Source organism: Tympanuchus pallidicinctus, unplaced genomic scaffold (genome assembly GCF_026119805.1).
Source record: "Tympanuchus pallidicinctus isolate F22 unplaced genomic scaffold, pur_lepc_1.0 scaffold11, whole genome shotgun sequence".
NCBI lineage: Eukaryota > Metazoa > Chordata > Aves > Galliformes > Phasianidae > Tympanuchus > Tympanuchus pallidicinctus.
In genome coordinates, this window is record NW_026294627.1 from 13,794,015 (window position 1) to 13,816,787 (window position 22,773).

A 22,773-nucleotide genomic window follows, 5' to 3' on the forward strand; every position below is an offset into this window, starting at 1 on the left:
GTGATGAAACCACGGGCTTTCTGACCCTTCCTTCCAGTGTCACGGATTTGTTGGTTAGTTCAGAGGTCTTCTGGCATTATGAGTGATGTAAAGGGAGTAGCAAGATAAAGACATAAACACAACTGTAGCACAGAAACTGTGTTTCCTTACGAAACCAGGCTGAGGGATGGTGTCACTGAGCTTGGGTACCAAATGGGCTGGCTGTAGTAATTAAAGTTCACAGTCAGCAGTGAGTCTCACACACCATCATGCTGCACGTGGCAGGCAGTCTCCAGCAAGGTCTAATTCTGGCTGAAGTGTTTTTCACATGGATCTCATTGCCTTGTAAAAGTACTCATCAAACACCACTCTTGGCTCCACCTGGAGTATCGTCTCCTAAAGGTGAGCTACAGGCGTATGGCTCTCTAAGGCATTAACGTGTCTCCTGTAAAAATACTATTGCTGTTGGAAAAGAGTATACAGAGACTCATCGAATGGCAGGCGACTAAAGGCAGTTGGTAACTGACAAGCTCATCAGCTGCTGAGTGCTGCAAGCCAGCACCACAGCAGGCAAAGATGTGCATCTCAGCAGCATCACATCCCGGTGTGTGTGATGCAGGGCCTGCCGCCTTCCAGCCATCTTGCCTACAGTGGTGTGACGGACCAATGGTTTACCCTTGTAAACCTCTGCAACTGGAACGAGCAGCAGTCTGCCAACAATAATAAAATCACAGAACAGCTTAGGTTGGGAGGGATTTTTAAGATCATTCAGCTCCAACTGCCCACCATTGGCAGGGCTGCCACTGATCAGATCAGGCTGCCCAGGGCCCTATCCAGCCTGGCCTTGAGGGCCTCCAGGGATGGGGCATCTGCAACCTCTCAGCCTCTGCCAATGCCTCACTTCACTCTGAGTAAACAATATTTTCCTAATACTAACCTGAATTTCCCCTCGTAAGCTTAAAGTCATCTCCCCTTGTCCTATCAGTGTTAAACTGCATAAAAAGTCTCTTCCCCTCCTGCCTATACACTCCCTTGAAGTATTGGAAGGCAGAAATGAGGTCTCCCTGGAGCCTTCTCCAGGCTGAAAAAGCTCAATTCCCTTAACCTTTCTTCACAGGAGAGGTGTTCCTCTCATCATCTCTGTGTCCTTCCTATGGACCTGCTCCAATGGCTCCACATTCCTTCTGTGCTGGGGGCCCTAGGCCTGGACACAGAATGGATAAATAGTCCATAGTGTTCCCAGTAAGTGAAAGAATAAACACAGTACCAATATATTCATTCCTTTGAACAATATTTATTGCAAACAAGTTTGTTTAGATATGAAAATCCTATAAATTACGTGCATGTATAGAATATATACTTTTGCCAAAGAAAAAGCTTGGAAGAGTGAAGGTATCAAAATCTGGTTCTGCCAAACTGAATGGAACTAATGGCTACTCGAAGGATTTTTCTCCCTCTTCTCACATAACTGCTTTACAGAATACCACCATTTGATGTCAATATTCAATTACAGCTCCTTGACAGGATGCATTATTGCACAACTGATTTATTACCAGAAGCCATTTTCTTTATTTACTTACAGTAAATTAAGCCACCTCATTTCCGGTACGTGAATAGCAAAGCAAATGAAAAAACATCTTTTATGCCAACAAGGTGAGAACTTAATCCAACTTCTACTGAAGAAGTAGAAAATATTTACAAATAAAAATGTTCTAAGCCATCTGCTTCCAGTCAAGTAAAACTGTACAACTATTTACCTCTCTTGTAAAAATATATTTTATTATCCTTTAACTTATGTAGGTTGGTCTTCCCAGTTGTTAGATTAACATTTTGCAGAAATGTACAATCTGGCACTCAGATGGCTTCACTGTCTTACTCTACAAGATCCTGAACACATAGAACCATTTACAGAAAAACATAAATCCTCCTCAGAATAGGACATTTTACAAGATTACAGTCACATAGTAGTTACTGCCTTCCAATACTGCATATGCCAGTATATGCTTACATTCTTCCAAGACAGACATACCATACAGATAAATTCTGACTATAAATACACAGTTTATATTAGTCCATTTATGTATAATAAAAGACAAATTATCCCAGTATAAAGCAGTAATACTTAGATACACATCTGAGTTAGAGACCCACTTCTTCAACGAAGTTTACATATAAAAAATAAGGATACCAGTTACTTTCAGTAATATTTTCATCCTTTAGTTTCTTGTAGAGCATTAAGCAAGACAAGCACTGCTTGTTTATAATATATTATTTGAAAACATTAGGATATTGTCCTTCCAGTTACAAAAATATAATTAAGTCCTGCAGAAGTTTTATCGAATTAAAAAGTGTATCAAAAATACGGATCAGCACTTTAGACCACATGTGAAATTATTAAAGTAGTAACAAATGTAAAATTATTTAAAAATACTATTTGCTGGCTCAGCAAGCCGCTGATCAAAGCTCAGTGAGCATGGAATGGCCAGGGGTGCACTGTGGCTCTGAGCTGTAACACCGCATCTGTCAGTGTGGCTGACAGCCACAGGGAACCATCTGCAGCTTTTTGGTTCAAAGGACAGAAAGCACCAGGGTGGCAGTGGGAACTGTGGGAAATTACCAGGAAGAGGTATTAATTGAGCAAAGGGTAAAGGGCATTTTTCACCCATTTTATTTACTTGGTGGGAAAACAAGGCCAGTGCGTGCTGCACAGCAGTGGCACAGGCTCACCAGGCACAGCCCGGCTCAGGGCAGCCCCAAGGCATCTGCTGCATTCATTCTCCCAGTGCTAGAATAGCTTCAGATTCAAACCATCGGGTTTGTATTCGAAATAAACAGGGTCAACATCCTTTTACATTTTGCACGGTTCAAAGTGCCTGATCATTAATCCAAATTAATGTGTTCCTGAGTCAAAGGCAGAAGCCTGGCAATGCATCTGAACTGCAGCCAAAGCTGCGTCAGCTGTGCATCTCCCAGCATGCACATCTGAAAGGCATTTCCATGCTCATCTGTGTCAGCAGTTTCACAGTTTTCCAGCAGCGAAATTTGCTGTGAAGTTATTCACTTCTAGAGCATTTTGTGTGGGTGCTGGCAAGGTGGGATGGATCAGCACTATTACGTTTGGTCGAGTAAACAGGGAGAGCTGGAAAAATGCTTATCAGCAAAGTAACCTGTTGCCTTCCTCTGGAGACATGTGAGAAAATGTAGGTAAAGTATGAATTTATCTATTTCAGTACTGTTCTACAGCAGCACTAGGACTGGCTCAAAGTATTTGTCAGGTTTTTGCCTGCTCAGGAACTATCTCACCATCTATGTACCATGGGCAGTCAGAGTTCTGATTCTTTATCTATCTCGTCCAGGTAATATTCATCATCTGTGGTGGTATCGGAGTCCGAGTCTGAGTAAGCAGCTGGGTCATCCTGATAGATGTCAGGCAGCTCCTGGGGCGACGAAGCAGCAGAGGATACCTTGCTCCCAGCAGAACTCGAGCTGAAAAGCTCTGTTCTGTTTATGGAAGGGGACTCTCCATCTCGGAAAGCACTTGGGTTGTTAAGAAGACAAGGTCTCCACAGTCGCCCTTCTGTGAGTGACCTCTTGATGTTTTCCAGGAAAGCCAATTGTTGATCTTTGCCAAATATACCAAACTCAACAGAAGGATACATCAGATTCCTCGTACTGTGACACCGTTCCTCATCCAATGCCCAGTTTTCATTCTCATCACAGGACAACACCTCTGAGTAAGATTTACATCTCTTCCCATGCACACTGTCTTTTGGCAGAATATTGCTCCCAGAGGCAAACGTCTGATGGGAATCTTGAGCACAAATACTCTCAGAAAAGTGACGCTCACGCTCATTTTTCGCACAAGCCTTGCGCAACAGTTGGCTATGCAAGTTTGCATTTCTTAAGCTGTTGGATTCAGAGGCATTCTGGCGTTCAGTAAGCCTTGCCTGAGAAGTCAAGTTCTGCTTTGGACATATGTCAGCCTGCAAGCAATTATTTATAAATGTGTTTGAGTTTTTGTCAGTTAAAAGGGGCAAAGGAAGAGTGCAAGCACTGCTGCTAGCTCTTCCTTTCTCATCATCTGTTGGGTCCAGTGCAGCAGTGCTGGGTGAGATGGGCTGGCTTCTATTTTCTAACCTGAGATCAGGCGTTCGGGAATTCTTATTTCTTGTGGCTAACGCTTTATCTGGAGATTGGGTTGTAAGACCTGGCCTATTTTCCACTTTCGCTGTAGGTTTTTTGGAACTGATGGCCTCCTTCTGGGCGTAATAGCTTTTAAGAGACCTCCAATTTAAGTTGTTAACAAGTAAAGAAGGATCATTCACATTTTCACTCTTATTAATCTCAGCTGGTTTTGGTATTTGTGTACTCTTGTCAGAGTCCAGACTGTCATTCTGATTTTTGGTTTCAGACTGCAGAAGCGACTGATGGCAATCTGCTGAAGTCAGTGAGTCAGGGGACATGCTCACCTCTAAACAAGTGGCATTTCCATCATTCTGTGAAAAAATATTACTTATGTGCGGCTTGGGAGGTAAATTTTTACTTGAAAATTTTCGACTTGTTTTGCAAACAGCTGCCAGTTTATTTTTAATTGAAGGCCTGTTTTTCCTTTTTTCTATATCTTTGATTTTGTCTCTTGTGCAGTCAGAGAGAAGCTTGTTCTCATTTTCTACATTCTGTGTTAATTTTTGGTCTTGTGTAACCCTGAAAACTTTGTCTTTACTGTTAACATCCAAGCTGCCCTTATTGTGCTTCCCTAATGCCTGCAAGCCACTACAGTCTTTATCCATTTGAGTACTTTGCAACTTTTGCTCTTTTTTAATTTTAGAGTTCTTTAACTCACCTGTCCCTGCACTAATAGCTTCATCTGGCTGAAGCAGTGCATCAGCACTGGAAGCTGTGCCAACCTCAAATGCTTTCTTCTGAGACTCTGAAGGCATTTTGCTACAAGAGCTTACAATGTTTGCGCTATTTCTTGAACTGCCAGCTCTTAACTGCAGTCTGCTGCTTCTGTGATTATACAGAGGGGTGGTTTGGTGTGGGAAATTTACTCCCTGTTTCACTTTGGTACTACCCCTGCCTTTGTCCTCCCCAGGCGGCAATGGCACATCAGCACACTCTGTGTGGATCCTTCCACGAGAGCCCTTCTCTCTCACGTGGAGAAGCAAACTGTTCTGATTTTTATTCGTACTTACTGGAGCAGGCTGAGAGCAGTTTGCAGAGTTTCCCTTCTGTATGCTATTCTTACTTGTTGAAGCAGAATAAAAGCGATTCTCTGAAGGTCTGCCTGGTTTGGGAGGGGTTGGTAAAGTGGATTTTCGTGGTGTGGCTGTCTGAGAAATTTCCTTCTTTTCTTTTGGGTATGTTTCTGTATTTTGGTTGTTTGATGCATCAGAAAGGCTGTTACCTGAGTTACCCACTACTGCAGTGGGTTGTGGAGCACCTAAAGAAACGTCTTTTGTTGCCACATCAGAAAGTACATGATCTGTTGAAACATCTGTTGAACTGTCATTCCTATTATTTACCATGCTCACTGACTTGGAAGGACATACCTTCTTGGAGTCAGGAGATGAGTGGGAATTCTCTTCTTCATGGTGAACTACAGATTCTACATTCTGAGGTGTGACCGGAGCTGAAGGTGCTTGGTCAGAAGAGCAGGAAGGCACCTCTTTTTCCAAAGGACTGGGGAAAAAAACATCTGCTAAACTCACGTGACCTTCACTCTTCTTTTTTCGTATTCTTGGTGACTGAGAATTTTCACCGGGAAGAGACAAATCTGCATCCTCTGCATTATCCCTAAAGAGGTTACAAAATGTTTTGGAATGCCTCCGTGGCAACGTGTAATAAATTGAAACTAGCTCATGGTACTTGACATGATCTTCATCAACACTTACTGTAAACGTGCTTGTAGTTTTATATTTCTGCAAACAGTTTCCCCTTTCCTTACAATCTGAAAACACAGAGGATTCTCTTTTGCTTAGATGCTTACATCTGTCTTTCAGCTCAACTGGTGTGCTGCTGCTTGTCAAATCATCAGGACTTCTGGTTAAAGGACTGGGGTAATGTTTCTCTTTGTTACTTGCAGCAACATTTAATGGTGCTGACCTTAAGAAGGAATGTTTTGAATCTAAACAAGACACATCTCTTTGACTAGAACATTGATATGCTCCACTTGGAGTTTCAGTCCTTAAACAACCATACATGCTTCTTCTGTTATCTCTAGGGAGAGAGATGGGTGTATCTGACATAATGCTACCAGCAATGCTAGCTGATTTTCTTGGTAAAGTGTAATAAATAACAAGTGGATCAGAGGATTTGAGGCTGCTTCTCCTTGGGGAGCCAGTGATGCTGCAGCTACTGGTATGTCTCAGCAAGCTGTCTTGCTTGTGAAGCCTTTCAGTACAAGGTGAACGATTCCCTGTTTTTCCATTTTCTTTTTCAAAGCAAAAATAATTATGTTCAGGGGTCTTGGGATCTCCATCAAAACCACATGTACTTCCAGAAGTACTTCCAGAATTTCCCTGTCGTGGAGAACTAGCGTTGAATAGTTCGCTACAGGTCTTAGAAACTAAAGTGCTTCTATTTTGTGGTGTTTCCTGTGGAGTCTTTTTGGTAACGCCCATTCCACTCACTTGAGCTGCTTTTCCAACTCCGTGATAAAGTGCTGGTGGCGAACTTTGTGAGGAACTGGATGAACGGTCAGGAGGCCAGGACAACAGGCTGTGATAGTTTGCTAGTTTTTCAGTGGATGGAGCAGAAGCAGCATTCAGCTGTGCAGGCTGTCCCACTGGGGCAGCTTGGTTAACGGCTTCTGCACTCTGATCATCCTGTATGACGCTCCCTCTTCTTCTCACATACTGCAGATTATGTTCCCATTCTTTCTGGCTTGGAAGAAAAGATTCCTTTTTGTTCTTGTTAGCTGGCAAAGTACAGGGAGACTGACTGAATACGCTGTTGGGTGTGCAATTATTTTCCTTCACTTGTACATTTCTTTTATTGCTGTTCGTTGCAACCATTTTTGCAGTATCTGTTCTGGCACTGACTTGGGTTTGTCTCTTTGATCTCAGTGCATTAAAGAGAGATGCATCACTCTGCAACATAGCAAAAGCAGAGTTATTCGAGGGAAAGCTCTGGGTATTGATGTAGGTTTTATCTGCTTGTTGAGAAACAGACTGTAAAGGCATGTCTTTGGTGTCCACTCCATCTGGCAGTTTCCTACGTTCAGCCTTTTCTAGTTGTGTAACACCTGCCTTAGTGCCTCTTTGGGTAATGACTGAATTCCTGTTCAGTCCTATAGGTTTTGTTTGGTCCTTCAAATTAGGTGAGACAGAGTCATCGCTTCTGACAACAGAAGAAGAAACTACAGAGTTACAGCTTAGATGTGGCTGATGGCCTTCAGTGAATTCTGAAAAAGCTCTACTTGCACTTCTCGTTAATGTTTTAATATTCATATTTTCTGGAGAATACATGTGAAAATCATTCTGCAGGTGCTGGGAAGCAAACTTAGCATTTCTTGTGTATGCCAGCTGCTGGTCATTCAAATTAGCCATCATCACTTCAAATCTGGTATCAGGAGAAATAAACACATTATCATTGTAGTATTGAGGAATATCAGTCCAAGAAAGATAGCTCTCTGTCTTTCCATAAGGAGAATTCTTGTGGTTTGAATACAACGTGCCAGGAGAAGAAATATCCCTACAGTATGATCTAGAAATATTACTTTCTGATTGGTAGAATGTACAATTTTCCCAGTTATCAAAGGACAATGGAGAAGTGGCTTTGTCAGGGCAACTAATTCTACTGAAGCAATTACTGCTTGAAATAGATCTCCTGTAGTGGTGTTTTGAGTGGTAACAGGCATATTTCTCATTGTCTTGCAAAGAGCGAGGATATCTGCCATGGTCTGTAGCATGAAACTCCATCAGTGATTGGGTTCTAAACATCTTTTCTTGAGTTGATCTTTGCCCAGGAGAGTCTGGTGTATTGTTCCATACAATAGAAGACAAAGGAATTCTTTTTGGGTTTTGTCGACCAAACCTTGGTACAAAGCCATTGCTGTTCTCCCTTGCCAATGGACACTGCAAGCTCGATGCTGATAGCTGATCAGAAGATACTGATGATGGGCATCTCCGAAGGGAACATACCGAGTAACTTCTGCCAGCTGTACCCCTGTCCATGTAACTCTTGTGCCTAAATCCACTGTTCTGTGTTATGGAAGGAGGATACAAGCTACCTTCTGACGACCGCCCAAAAGAAACGGAAGGCAGCCTGCTGCTTCGCAGATGAGAATTTCCATCAGCTGGATCACTGTATTTAAAATCATCTTGAAAGGCTGTCTGCTGCCAGTTTATATATGCACTGTGCAATTTCCTTGGTCTGATGAGGATCTTGTGTTCATCTTTGGCTCTTATTGTTCTCAGTCCATCTGGGAAAAATGTGCTTTGTATGTCGCTCCAGTCATTTCTGAGTTGCCCTCGATTAGCAGTGTGCCTCTTCAAAGTGGGGAAGGCATCTTGATTGTACTGCACACTTGATGCACTGCTAGTAGAATCTGTCCTGTCCAAAGGATCTTGGGATTGCTCCTGGGCCAGCTGATTATCTAGATCACTAAGAACTGCACAAGAGAAGCAGATATTTGGTTTTGCTTTCTGCAATAATCTTCTGAGTATTTATGTTTAAAAAAAGGACTGTATAAAACTGGTTTAGAAAGGATTCAGCTTCAAAACATACAAAGCTGTTTCCAAACCATGCATTCTTCCACAGGACCTATCAGTGGTCACTGATTAAGAACACAAGAAACTGAAAAAAACCACTGCTTCTAATCTCAAAATCTCTGATCTCAAAACTGTTTTTGATGTAAACGTTAGGCTTTATGTTATTTAGAAGAAAACTAAAAAATTTAAAGTTCATCTTTACTAGCTAAATGTGTGTGTGTGGGCAAACTTCCCAAATCTGTGCAAAAAGCCCTGAAAAGATTTCACAATGCTTGTCAGCAAACAGGGAGCCCTCCGTGTGACCACAACATGCAGTTATGGTCTAAGTGGAAGGGAACACAAAATTCTGCAAGCCATGGCAGACATGCCTATTCAGTAATCTCGCAAACCAATTTGGTAATTTGCTCAGTTAATCACGATATTCAGTCACGAGACTAACAAACAGCAACATATTTAAGTATTTCTTTTCTAAATAATTATGCATTTGCTCATTGTATTCTTTCTATATTTTGAAAATACAGAAGACATATGACAGAACCAAATGGATTTGGATGTTTCGTTACAGCATTTCTTAACCCAGTCAAATAAAAAGACTGACTGATCAGTCAATACAAATCTCTGCTAATCATATTGAATCACCAAGAAAGCACCGCTAGGAATGTATAGGTGGAATAAAAAGGAACTATTCTTTCCGTTTTTCTAAGTTTCTCTTCAGCACAGGAGAGAGTGGAGTCCCATAGAGCCAGTTTAGTACAAGAAAATAGAGAAGTTTTTCTTCAGGGAGTTATTACTGATAGGGACTTACAGTTATGACTGATGCCCAGAGCAGTGATGGCTATGTGAGTTTCAGGAGAACCACTGTCCAGCACACAGTGCTCTCCTCTTCCAGCACTCCCAGCTCACCCACTGCTTCCTAATCACACTTTAAATCCCAGCTGTGAGCTCTTGTTGGAATTCTGGGTGACAGTACTCCTGTAAACTGGCTCTGATCTTGCCTCAGTACTCAGCAGAAAGAAAAAGAACTAGCAAGAAATGATGATCCTGTGAGAGCTCCCAGAAAGGTAACTGAAAGCCTTAGTGCCTCTTGCTTCTGTGGCTTGAAGCATTAAGTGCAGAAATGCACACTCAACGGTTCATTATCAAAATCACACGTGCAGGAGACGGGGATAAAATTCTTCTCCCACAACTACATCTACATCTAAAGAAAGCAATAGGGGCTTCAGTCAGACTAAGCAGAGAGAAATATACACAATCAGATGTGATTTTTCTGAACTGATTCTGTACAGGATGACATACAGACTAAGAGGGAAAGGTGACCCATCTTAATGTTCATGTCAGAGCAGACAAAGTCAGCAAAAGTAGTCACTGCATTAGAAGTAATGAGCCATATCCTTGCAGCCTATGCATTTGCAGAAAATCTCAGAAACTAGTTACCACAGTCACCTCTAACAAGAATTATATTCTAATAAAGTTAGCACATTCACTCACCACTGAAAAACTCCTTCTCTAGCTGTTCATTCCACTCCTGGGTGCTCTCTTCCATCACTTGATCTTGTTTTACATCAAAAGAATGACCACTTGTATCAGCTGACATTGGGGCATTACATGTTTCAATCTGTGAACAAGTGTAAGGCAATGTGATTTCAGTTCTAAGTGTAGCTTCAAATCCCCAGCATCCTGTCACATCACAAAGCACGTCACAAATCACAGAGGCCAGTAAATTCTTTGTGGATCCACAATTCTTTTTAAGATATGCTATGTCATTAAAATATACAACTAGGGTTCTGTAAAATTGCATCCATTTTCAAGGCTCTTACTCATGCAGAAGATTATCTCACCTGATCCTCATACTGTATTATGTTATGGATACACCAGTTATGAATAACTAGGGGTGCTGTTCACTTATTTTCTTCCACATGCATCCTTTCTGCATCTTTTCACTTACGACTTCCTAAGTGCTTTTTTTGGACCAACACATTTTAAAATTTGCAAGTTGATCTCCCTAAAGAGATTTAATTATTAATTACCACAGTCAATTTTCAGATTGCAGATATTCTCTTTCCACATCTGATCCATTACTCTGTTTGAGTACTACACCAAAACCATTTTGAAAGGCTGTGATAAATGACCTTAGAAGTAGGAAAAATGTTCCCCTGCTCCCCATGGGTCTGAGTCCAGCCTTTGTGCCAAGCTGGAGAGGTTCATGTCCCATCCACAGTTCTCTCAGCTCATGTTCTCAGGTGAGAACAGTACAGACAGCTGCTGAACTGCTGCTTTATTTTAGCTTCCTCATTTTTTTAATTAAACCCCTTACTACTTTTTAGCTCTCAATATTTGTAATATTTTAGCTGTAATAAACTGTTTATACAATAGTCAGGATTCTATGAATCTTTATGAGGTCTGTCTCCATCACATATTACTAAAGATTATCCCTTTGTTTTTGAAGTCTGAGAGAAGGGTGGTGGCTAATTTACCTCCTCTACACCTTTGATTACATACTGTACACATTTTTAGTCCCCTCTGTGGTTATACCATACAATTGAAGAGGAGGAAAGACATGTTAGTAATACAGGGCAATAAAGTAATTAAAATAACAAATATCATCCTTGGAGGAAATCTGTTTATCGCAACAGAGAACACGTAAATTATGTCACATATAAATTTGTTTTTTTTCATGCTTGAATTGAGATAGTGCTCATAACTTGGAACATTCAGTCAAAACATAATTTCCTACTGTCAAAATTCACATTTACACGTGAATTCCATGTGTGGAAATGGGGCAGGAGCAGGCTCTAGCTCAATGCCTACCCATGCCAGCTACTGTTTTCCACTACTGTGGAATGTACAAATGAAGAACTATGTCAATAAACTATTTATTCAAAGTGAGTTTTGATATTTTGTACTTCGATTACATCTGACAAAATATGTGAAGATTCTGGTCTGTGAATTTATTCTTGCAGTTGTTTCATCATTATGAGAGAGCTGAAGCCTGTGGTTTACTGGGTAAGTTCCATTTCGTTGCCACCAACAGATTCATAACATGGTTTACTCAGTGTTTAAAACAAGAACTGGGAGAACACTACTTAAACAGGTATTATCCCAACAGCCCAAACAAAGGGAATTAGTATTTGAAAAGCTTGGGATTTAAACACAGCTGAGAATAAAGTCAATCTGCTACTCACCGTTGCCATTTCTTCCAGCTTTGGAGCTGTGCTCACAGAGTCATCATATCTGTAAGCAGAAGGATTTAAAAGTTGGCTTGGGAAAGAAACATGGTATCATTTTACCTGGTAGTAAATAAGCAGCAGTTTCCCTTTAACAACTACCAAGAGGACTGGTAAAAAAAGACTGCTTCAAGAAGAACCCACCCCCTGCCAAAAAGTCCTGCTGACAAAAAAAGGCTGAGGAAATTTACCATTTGGTTCGGCCTTGTCAGTTTGCAAATGTTCTGGTTGTGAGGCCAAGAATGAACTCAACCTGCTGATAGCTCAGTGCTTCCAACAGCCGCAGTCATGGTTCACATCCAGCATTACAACGGGATACTGCTACTTCTCCAAACAACAGTAAGGTGGTGGGCACCATGAGCAGCTGGAGTTGACTAAATGTAAATAGGTAACTGGTTTGTATCTGAATTTCTACTGTGTTTTCTCTTCCATATTTCTCCACATAATGAATCACAGAATCATAAGGGTTGGAAGAATCCTCTGAGGATCACCAGGTCCAACTCACCACTACATCAGCTCTGCCCTGCCAAGGGGGGCACACAGCAGCACATAGGTTTTGGTGCGAACTTGGAACTTGCTCATCCAGAACAGCCCTCATATATCCATTTTAAACATGCTCTCTGAGGACGATGAGGGAACTGACTGCTCCACGCGCCGTGCGGATGGCAGAGCTCACCCAGCAGCACTCATTGCACACTGTGAGCATGCAGCTCTGCAGGTGTACCAGCAGGGAAAGAACCAAAGAAACAAGAACACTTGACCTCACCGAGTCCATTCTGGTCTTCGAATCCTTGCTTTATGAACAAGCACACCCAGACCCTTCAAAAGCCCCAAGGGAAATGGGGCGCAGCTTCTGCTCGCTGCCCGCCCTTCCTGGTTGCAGAAACTTTTTTCCCAGGAAGTTCTCGAGAGAAAGTGAAGGAGGGACAGAAGATTCTGCTCATTCCTGTTTGCCTCAAAGCCTTTCTGAACAGCCTTGTTCTTAGGCTTTTAAAACCTCCTCGTGCTCGGGCAGACTGTTTTATTGTGCCTCGGCAGCAAGTAGGAACCGGCTCGTTGGCAGGCTCGCTGCGGCCAAGCCTTCCTCCCCAAGTGCTTTGTCATTTGTTTGCAATGTGCTTGCGGGCAGGGAAGAACAGTTGAAAGGTGTAATTTGTTTTTGCTTCTGTAATTGTGAACTTTAAAACCAAGATTCCTCTCTGCCGTGGGGTTCAACTGAAACCAATGGAAACAAGGCCGGTGATCTCAGAGGGCTTTGGACCAGGCAATCCCAATCTGACAGTCCTCCTTTTTTCTGGAACCCTGAATGTGAACAGCCATTCGTTCAGTGGGGGACCTCTCCCTGTGAGTTTACAGAATCAGGACTCAGAGGTGTATGTAACTCTTCCTTTAAAGCAAAATGATGTCAAATATGTTTGAATCCTTCTACCATAAACATGAACTAAACTCTATTCCAGAATTTTTACAATGATTTCCTGCAGAGCAAGCTCAATGAAAACCTCTGTCTTAGCGACCCACCTTCATTTTAATTCTAGAATAGTAGAAGCTTGGCCAGCAGCTCCCTCCTTCAGCTTTGCCATGCAGAGCTGCTCCCTGCTCACTGCCCTCCCATGCACTGGGCACAAAGCGACTGCTCAGTGCATGGAAGCTCACAGGAAGCAGGCCCTTCAGTGAGAACCCTCTGCTGCCAGTCTAGGCAAAAACCCAATTGTCAGTGCACCTCTGGCGCTATTCTAAATCCTCCACGTCTTTGTTGTCACTGTTCCTTGAGAAATGACTGGCAGTGCATCCTGCCTTGTGTTCCTCCCCGCCAAGCAACACAGACAAGATGATTTTAATCTCTTCCCCATGTCAATCTCTCCACCTCCTAACCTGCCTCTTCTTTTTTTTTCTTAGCTTTCAGCCTTTCAAAAATTCCAGTTCTGTTTTCTTCCAGAGAATCGCTGTTTAATTTTAGGAATAGGTAATTCAGTTTCTCTCCTGGTTAAGGCTATTAAGCAATGCTTACATTATTTCTCACACGCACATGCACACACACACTTGTAAACGTTATTCACAATCAGAAAAGGAGTTAAATTCTGCTCAAAAATATTTGCTATCAAAGACCCAACTTCTTACTTTGGAAAACAGTTATTTGTTAAACAATTTCACTTACATACATGTATATACATATACATGTTATTGTAACAGAATGTAAGACTAAATGTAGGACTCTAAACTACCACTACTGATAACAGTAATATAAACCCATGAATTGAAATCTGCTGCAAATTGCTGTTTTCACTGCAGCACCTGTCTTCCCCAGGCCATGTCCAAGTTAACAATGTCAGACTGTAATCCATTTTCTTCTGCACTCTCCTCATCAGCGTTACCTGAGAAGCCAGCCAAGCAACACACACGTAACTCCAATTTGTTGAAAACACAATTAAATAGCATTTCTTTTCCAGCATCATTAGCACGTAATAGAAGAAAGCAAAAATGAATTCAAGAACACTGAGCACCCTTGAACCAAATACGATCAAATATTTTGCACCTTCAAACTACAGCTACAAACCTTTCATTAGCATCTTCTGTATCTCCACATAAGCACAGTCATTTCTGCAGCATCCATAACCATTTTCAGACCAAAACACCACCACGGCTGATGACACTGTCTCTCTGACACAAAAAGGACCCTCTCAATGGCACTAAGCTTGCTCAAGCCTCTGCCAGGCAGACTTCTCCACAGGACTGGCACTGCTGCCTGCTGCTGTATTTCTGACTCCCTGGAATAACTCTACCTGGCGAGAGGCAGATTATTTCAGCACACTGCCTATGCATCAAGCAAACCACATGCCACGGCAACACCTAGAAGAGGGTGGGGGAAGTTTTCGACAGAGAGGCGTGGCTTGAAAATGTGGCAATCGGCTCAGCTACACGTCAGGACTGACTTGTTTATTTTTCAAGCTGTGTGCTGCAAGAAACCAAAGGCATCCGAATCTAAGATAGGATAGATTTTCTGCAGAATAGCGAGATAAGTATATATTAGAGGAGATGATGCAACGAGCGGGCATGACTTATATTTTTAAGAAACCATTCCAGTGCTTAGCTCCAGCCTAACCCTTTTGCATCAGCATGCTGGCATGAAGAGCTCCAGCTCCCTGAGCCAGGAGCCTGCTGGCACAGCAGGAGGGACTGTGGGCACCCGCAGCCTTGTGCCACATCCCGGCACATGGGACGGTCCCTGCCAGGGAAGGAGGAAGGAGCAGGTGACGTGTACAGGTGTCTGCTATAACACTCTACAAATGTTTTGCGTTTTTTTTCCTATGCTGTGTTGCTATGTAGGAGAACTGTTACCAGTAAACATCCACAAAGCTAACCTTGTTGCCTTTACTCGACCTCTCTTTACTTGCTTTGATCCCACAATGGCATGCAGCTGTGCTGCAAAGCCTGTGCATCCCACTGATCAACATTTCCTGATGCTCTCCTTCCTTGTTTACCAGAGCAGTTCCTCGTCCCAGTGCTGTACCACCCAGGGACCAGTCCAACACCTTCAAACAGTGACAGTCAGCTATTGGTGCCAAAGATCTCACAGCTTCATACTTGGATATGAAAGCACTGCACGAAGTCTGTTCACCCATCTTTCTCAGTCCTGAGTTCAAATTAACCAAGATGTACACAAAAAGAGTAATATTTCATTCGGCTCATGGTGGCACCTGGGGAAAGGGACTACATGGGACAAAGTAAGGAGAAAACTGTCTAACAAGTTTGAGTGTAGCCCCCACATCCTTTAAGCAGTGGCTTTAGTCCTGTGGATGTGAGGGGGAAGGATGCTTCTCCCAACCCTGCAGCATCAGCACTTGCCAATGTGCGGGTCCTCGGTCCAGTTGAAACTAAAGCCCTGATGAAGCACCAGAGACAAAAGAACCAGGAGCTGCCCGATTTGTCTGAATGGAGTTCCAGGCACAGCTTTAAGCTGCCCCTGGGCCAGAAAAGTGGGAACTGCTGCAGTAAGGCTGCCTCCGGCCCATACTCTCTGCACAGTCTGGGAAAGTGATCTTCCCTGTGATGCCACTGCCAGAGGGCACCAGGTCCCTGTCACCATACACCTTGCCCTGCAGAGGAATTAAACAGAACGCTGACATTACATCCAGGGGCTGCAATACACCCAGAACCTCTAAAGTCTGAACAAAACAGCCAGGAGACTTTAGCTATTACTTGCCACTTAATCCTTATTCTTCCAACACATAGCAGACAATCCCTCATTACATGACCAACTAACACATCAGCCTTCCTGCAGGAGACAGGAGAATTACTTTTAACCAAGCTTTCTAAGCAAAACACAATTCACATACTTTTAAGACTTTTAGTATGTTTTTATTGTAGCTCACCGTGGTTGCCTCTGAGTCTGGGTTTTCCTTGATTTCCTGAAGGAGAAAAGCCAAGCAAAAGGTGATCTGAACCCCAGGAAGGAACTGGACGTGTTCTTCTGTGCTTGAGGATTTGTGCAGGACGACATTTTGAATTCTTTATGATCTAAAAAATATTATGAAAATTAGAGTGGTTTCAAATTCTTCTTATAAACAGTACTGAAACGCAGACTAAAAGTTAGGTTTTCACAATTTTCTGTTGCTTGCCTCTCATACTAGAAAAATCCAATGTTACTGACATTTATGTATACTGGGACATATACTGGTTTCTAATGACTAACCAGAAGGCTAAAGGAAAGATAAGCAGGTCTAAAGTTTCAAAAAGTACTGTTGTTTCTGGGTGATATGTGTGAGACAAATGAGGCCGATTTTCAGTAAGCAAATAGCACTCAACCACTTGAAAAACAGAAACATTTTAAAATAAAGGCAAATGAGACATTTGAAAATGGAGGCACCCACAATCATTAGTCACTTTCCTTTCACTTGTGTAAGAAATTCTAGAGCCCTGAAATGAATTAATGGACTGGAATGTAACTACTTAAGGGGAATTCAGTATTGTGTATTAAACACTTCCTTCTCACGGGATTCCCTGGGCCACTCCAAGGCTCTGGAGTGTGTATTTTCTGCTGTGAATCACTCATTAGAAACTGCTTTTAAATGCAAAATATCACAGATATTTTTCTGAAGATCTGGTTTCCTCAGAAAGGTTACAGCCTGATTTCTTCAACTGCAGCAAGCCACTGCTGATAAACCCAGTGTGCCTGGAAGAGCCATCCACGGCAAGGAGAGGAGAAGTACCACTCACAGGTTAGGGAAAGAAACCACAGCATCTGCTGCTGAAATGTATCACAAGAATCTGAAGGACATAAGGAAATAAAGCACTGCATCTCTTTTTTTTCCCCATTTGAAACATCTTGTCTTTCAGAAAATACAACAGCCTGAAAATGGCTTATCCAATGAACACAGGAAAAAGCAAAAACAGAAACGGGAGCAAAGTGTCACCAATAGAAACAGCAAGAGGCAGTGTTTTGGACTTAGTTCAAAATGAAGCAAATAATGCATGCCATGTGCCATGTGACTTCAATCCTGTGCCTAAGCTTTCACTTCAGTGACAATCACTGTGTATGCTAGGGATTCCTTTGCCCCTTCAGAGCCTAACCCTGTGGCATTGCTGGACTGAAAAATGACATCAGGAGAGTCCTACCAGCATTCTGCCACATGCAGAATGGTCTAGGGATGTAGGCAGAGTAAGACTGCAGGTAGCAGAACCTACTGTTAAACTGATAAGGATGCAAATACCAGAGAATCCTTTGAGGCACACAGCCCCTTCTTCAGGTCTGAAATAGAAACAGTAGCTTTCAAAGTCAAAGATCAGGGGAGAACAATCAGGCACAGCTTGGTTAGCCAATGCAGCAATCAGACCCCCTCTGAAAGAGAAAACCAGATAGATGTGGTCTAAGAGAGATGCCGAGAGCTCGACAGGCGGGAAAGAAGAGAGGTCTGTCCTGCGGAAGGCTGTAATTTCAGCAAAATGTTGAGAACCTCACCTTTCATTTGAAATACTTCTCTTCATATGATTCTGCTTCTACTTGTTATGAGGTTTAGTGCAGAATGTGCAAAAAAGTGAACGCATTGAAAGCATACATTATGCATGAAAACCATCTAGAGGGAAGATGAAAAAGATGGTACAGATGCCATGATTGGTAAAGATACCATGAGTTTTATGCATGTCCGTTTTGGATGGGCAACAGCAGCCGTGAAATGAGATCTCTGGCTCTTCCTTCTCAGTCAGCCCAGCTGTCCAGGCTGTGCCACCCATCCTGGTAATCAGCATGGCATGCCCTGAGCCCAGTGATACCAGAAAAGTCCCTGCCAGTACAGCCACACCTCCCAACCCAGTCCAGATTACCTACTTGCACATGTCATTTAGGTGTTTCTGATTTCCTTAAGAAAACCAGGGAAGGCTGAAACAGATTTTGTATGAAGTAAATATTACTACTTCAACTGGGAAACCACCACTAAATTTACTGTAATAACAGCAACACTGGGATGAGAGTATCAGGGATTTTCTTTTATGACTCACATCTCTACCTTAGATTCTCTAAGAATCTGCTTACAAAAACATTCATTTTGAAAAATGTGTTTTTGGCAAAACTTTGATGGGAGAAGAAACTCAGTACAACGTCAGAAACTCCTTAGCTACTAAATTCTGAAATGCTGAAGACATTATTTTGGTGCCCATTATGATATAGATAAGGAACTGGGAAAATGCAGCTTACTGCTCTTTTTGCTGTTCCTTAGCTGATGCTCTAGTGGTGATTTTAGCATTGTATTGACATCAATGTTATTCTGGAATTTTTTTCTTTGTATTTCTTCAAACCATTCTCCAGTCACTCCTTGCAGCCCTGCTTCAGATTTCTTTTTCTCCAGGAGTTTTCTAGAAAGGGAAAACAAAATAAAAAATTTCTTTTAAACCTGCTTTAGAATTGCAGACACATGATTAAGAATTCTTTCCATGGTTCATTTCTGTACTTGCAGTATATTTTTCCCTATAACATATCTGAAAAGAGACACAGAGTGACATGATGCATTCACAGCAACCACATGGAAGACTTCAGTGGGACTAGAATGCTCCTGCTTACCCATCAGACTGTGACTGGCTAAACTGGACTGCTCATATGCCTGCATTATTCTCTGCCTCCAAGTGCATCCTTCTTCCTTGTAAAACAGGGTAATAATTCATAAGCATTATAAAACTAATTGAAAGTAAGATTAGGTCCAGGCAATAATTGAATTAAAATGAATAATACTGTAACAAAGCAATTCTTATAACATTTATTCAGTCATTTAAGCAAAAGCATTAAGGAGATAATTCTGATTTTCCTGAGCAAACTCGATGAGGCCCTGGCAGTGGGTGCCTACACATACTTTTTCTGTAAAGGAGAACAGCAAATACTAAGTTCAGCTAATAGGTATTCATGCAACATGTCCAACGAGTTAGTCACATTTTCCCCTTCCCGTGCTGCACTGTGACTCTGCCTGTGTTGTATATGCATGCAAGCAGCTAATGATGGCTGTGGATGCTCTACAAACAGACAGGAGAAGAAGCTACACACACGTGGCTACAAACGAAGAAGCTGTTTAGGAGCAGGCTCAGTTTTTATACCAGGAGATCACAGGACTGCATTGCTTATCTGGACATAAAAGAATAACGCACACTTGCAAAGAAATCTGGATAGAGCAACTTGCTTGTTTTCAAACAGCATTACACAAGTGCCTGAAGTACAAATGCAAATGTGGCAAATCCACACCCAATGTTTTCTGATGGCAGCAGGGCAGAACACTGCACAGCCTGAAGATGTAACGCCAATGTTCTACCACGGTGCTCATGTCAGTCCTCCACCTTAACCTGTGGTAAAACCCATGTCCAGGAACATGCATTATCCCGGTTATCAATTTACATAAAAACCCTCCTTCTCTCTCGGAGACAACACTGCTTCATGAAACAAACTGAAAATTAAAGGTCTCGCCTGGAAACGGATGTGCATCCATCTGGAGCTGATACAGAGCTCTGTCCATTCCAGCACCTACTGCTCATCCGTTGGCCTCTGAAGGATTGGAGGGCAGGACAGAGACATTTTTGCTAAGTGAGTATTTCCCCTGAAGAAGACCAACAGGCACAGGCACAAGTGCTTGACATTTCAAATAAATTTATTACAAAGGCAAAGATGTTAATCATCACCGACACTGCTGCACTGTGGGAATGATTCAGCGCGGTGAACGCCATCTGCAGCATGGAAAACAGCTCGCACTAATAGGAACCAGGAGGAGGAGATGAACAAAGTGCTCTCCCGTGCCAACTGCATGACATCACCCACGCAGCCTTAGCAGAGGGGATCTGGGACCTGAGGAGTAGCAGAAACGCTCGGAGCCAGGCATGAGGTATGCAGGGAGCGGCCGCAGCCGGAGCAAGCGCCTGGAGAGCGTGTGGGGCTGGTCTGCTGAGGTCCCAAAGGTGGAGACCATCTCCTACATCCAACCCCTCCTACAGCTCTTTACAGCAGCCAGAACTCACTGTTCCCCTTTCCAAGGGAAGAGGCTACAAAATGATGCACAGAAATGCATCTCTGTGCAGGCAGAAGGGTGACATGGCGCTTAGCAGTGACACCTGACGGCAGCAGCCCCGAGTGCACCCAGCTCCCTGCATCAGCCTCCTTCCCATGCCATTGTCCCAGGAGAGCTCTCCAGCTCTTACATCATTTCTATAGGTACCCATTCCAGATGGAAGGAAGAACATCAAAAAACTCACTTACTCTAGCATCCATCATATCAGGCACTGAATGAATGTGCCTACCACCAAAAAAATATAATAGATGTTCTGCACAAAGTCTGCCATTAACATTTAAACTCTGTAAAATCTTTACTGGCACAGGTTTGGCCCTGTCTGTATTCATCACCTGTGCACATGCTGCTTTTGAAAGCCGCTGTCATCACCAGCTCATGAAATAAACCCTTGAAATTGCCTGTGCACGGTATTTACACACAGATGCACACCCACATATGGAACCCTATATATATATATATACAGTTATGAGAGTACAGAATAGTATTAGTGTATGTGTAATTGGAGTATCGTGCGACTATTAAACACTTCTCGTTTGCGCTGACTCCCAGCCAAACCGCACCGTTGCACCCTGTACCTGCTCTGCCAGGTCTGCACGCCCCTCATGGCCACGAACTACCAGGGAAGCCCGTCTGGAGGAGCAATTACAGCAGGAGATGGTATCTGCAGTCAAAATTGCAATGAACTTGCCTGTGAGGCAGTGCTACTGTTACTCGGATTGCACATTACATACTGAGACGCTGTGCCATAGGAGTGCCAGAACACCTAAGCGCCATCTGCATCAAATGCATTAACCCTGCTTTCCTGTCTGCTCCTTCCTTCTGTCCGTCCTTCCCCTCCTTTCACACAGAACCACTTCCTCCTGGTAGAGGGCAGCCTGCAGGGCCAGCAGCTCCACCGGAAAGCTGACACAGGGATTAAAGGCAGCTCCCATCCCAGGTGACATCCAGGAGCCCGTGCCACAAACCACAGCAGGCAGCAATCCAACATGAGCTCAGCGGCTGCACCTCTCTAACTTTTCCCATCAATGAGCCTACGCAACATCTGAACCAATGAGACACTCGAGAGCAATTGCTCCACAGTGTTTTTCAAAACATCTCTTCCTTCTTGGCTTAAGTGTGTCCCAGTGTTTCTTATGCAGACTTCTCTAGAGAAAAGTTAACCTACATGGGTGCATGCATCAGCCTTCCATGTGTGTTATCATGAACGCTGTCAAACGAGCTGCAGCCGTCCTGCCACTCCCTGTTAGGACAATAAGGAGCTGTCATTGCTGCTGTAAGAGGAAAGGTTTTTTTCTCTACCATCCTCATGCTGGACATTGAGTAAAAGACAAATGGGTAAGGCAGTGAAACTGGACTGCCAAATAGGACATTTGGGGACATTTCTGCTGTGTCAGTTCAATCCCACTTTTGCCAAAGCAGAAGTTTTTGGTTTGAGCAGAAGCAGGATTTGTCCCCAGCAACTCTTCCCAGACACTCCAGGAGAGGGCAAAGCTGAGGCAGTCACCAAGCAGCAGAACCACATGCACTGGATTGCCAAAGCTCCAAGGTTTGTTCCCCAGATCCGAGTCCTCAGTCTGGGAAGACAGAGCTGAAAGGGCTGCACATAAAACCAGGGCCAAAAGGACAAGCTAGCAATACAGCAGGACAGCTTATCTGCAAACCAGTCACCTAAATAAACTCGAGTCTTTATTTATATTCTTCACTTTGCCAGTGAGAAAAAGCTAAGTTGTAAAGAACAGGGCCAGAAGCAGCAGCTACCTCCCAGCGTTTTGCTTCAACTTCCCACTGGTGTAGGCATTAAATCCACATGGCTGAGCTCACATCTTTACCATTTATATTCCCAGTCAAAGTTCTAGACAGCTATGGCTGTTATCACAGCCCTGGATAGCTCTAAAATGGGTATGCAGGAATATATTCTTATTTACAGCTCCTTTTAATGTCCTAAAAATATCATCTGAAGGCATACCTTAAACCTGTAGTATTAGAAAGTATTAGTAGAAAGAAGTATTACCGACAACATCAAAGACTACCAGAGCTGAAATAACTACAAGAAACAAAACAATTATCCACCATTTCACATATCATAGCAAAGAACCCCAACATTCTGTTTCCAAAGTGCCAAAGAAGCTTCAGTATCAGGTTAATCCTGCCAGGAAGAGAAATAAGCACAGAGAGCCCAGAGCGTCACACAGACACTAGGCCTATTCTCTAAGGCAGACTTCTTTCTCTGTAGCCTGTGCATTTTTTTTTTCTCTCATCAAAGCAACCTTTTGTTTGTTTTTCTTTCTTACTGCTATTTGGCTAATGGCTGTGAAGCAAATA

At 42.9% G+C, this 22,773-nt stretch overlaps 1 protein-coding gene across 11 annotated transcripts in view; it reads right to left on the reverse strand.

Annotated features, from left to right (window-relative positions):
- LOC128074928 (protein O-glucosyltransferase 3-like) overlaps window positions 1–22,773 on the reverse strand; it is a 52,502-nt gene that overhangs the window by 17,392 nt on the left and 12,337 nt on the right. For 5 of the 11 annotated variants that reach the window (XM_052671271.1, XM_052671273.1, XM_052671274.1 and 2 more), the window contains 5 exons: window positions 18,606–18,763; window positions 16,288–16,432; window positions 11,876–11,924; window positions 10,182–10,308; window positions 1,254–8,593 (listed from right to left, as the gene is read on the reverse strand). In XM_052671271.1, coding sequence (XP_052527231.1) covers window positions 3,303–8,593; window positions 10,182–10,308; window positions 11,876–11,924; window positions 16,288–16,432; window positions 18,606–18,763 — 5,770 coding nt within the window. In that variant the 3' untranslated portion in view covers window positions 1,254–3,302. Of the gene's footprint in view, window positions 1–1,253; window positions 8,594–10,181; window positions 10,309–11,875; window positions 11,925–12,108; window positions 15,038–16,287; window positions 16,433–17,625; window positions 17,748–18,605; window positions 18,764–22,773 lie in introns of those variants that run through there. The other 6 variants (XM_052671280.1, XM_052671281.1, XM_052671278.1 and 3 more) reach the window with 4 other exon arrangements.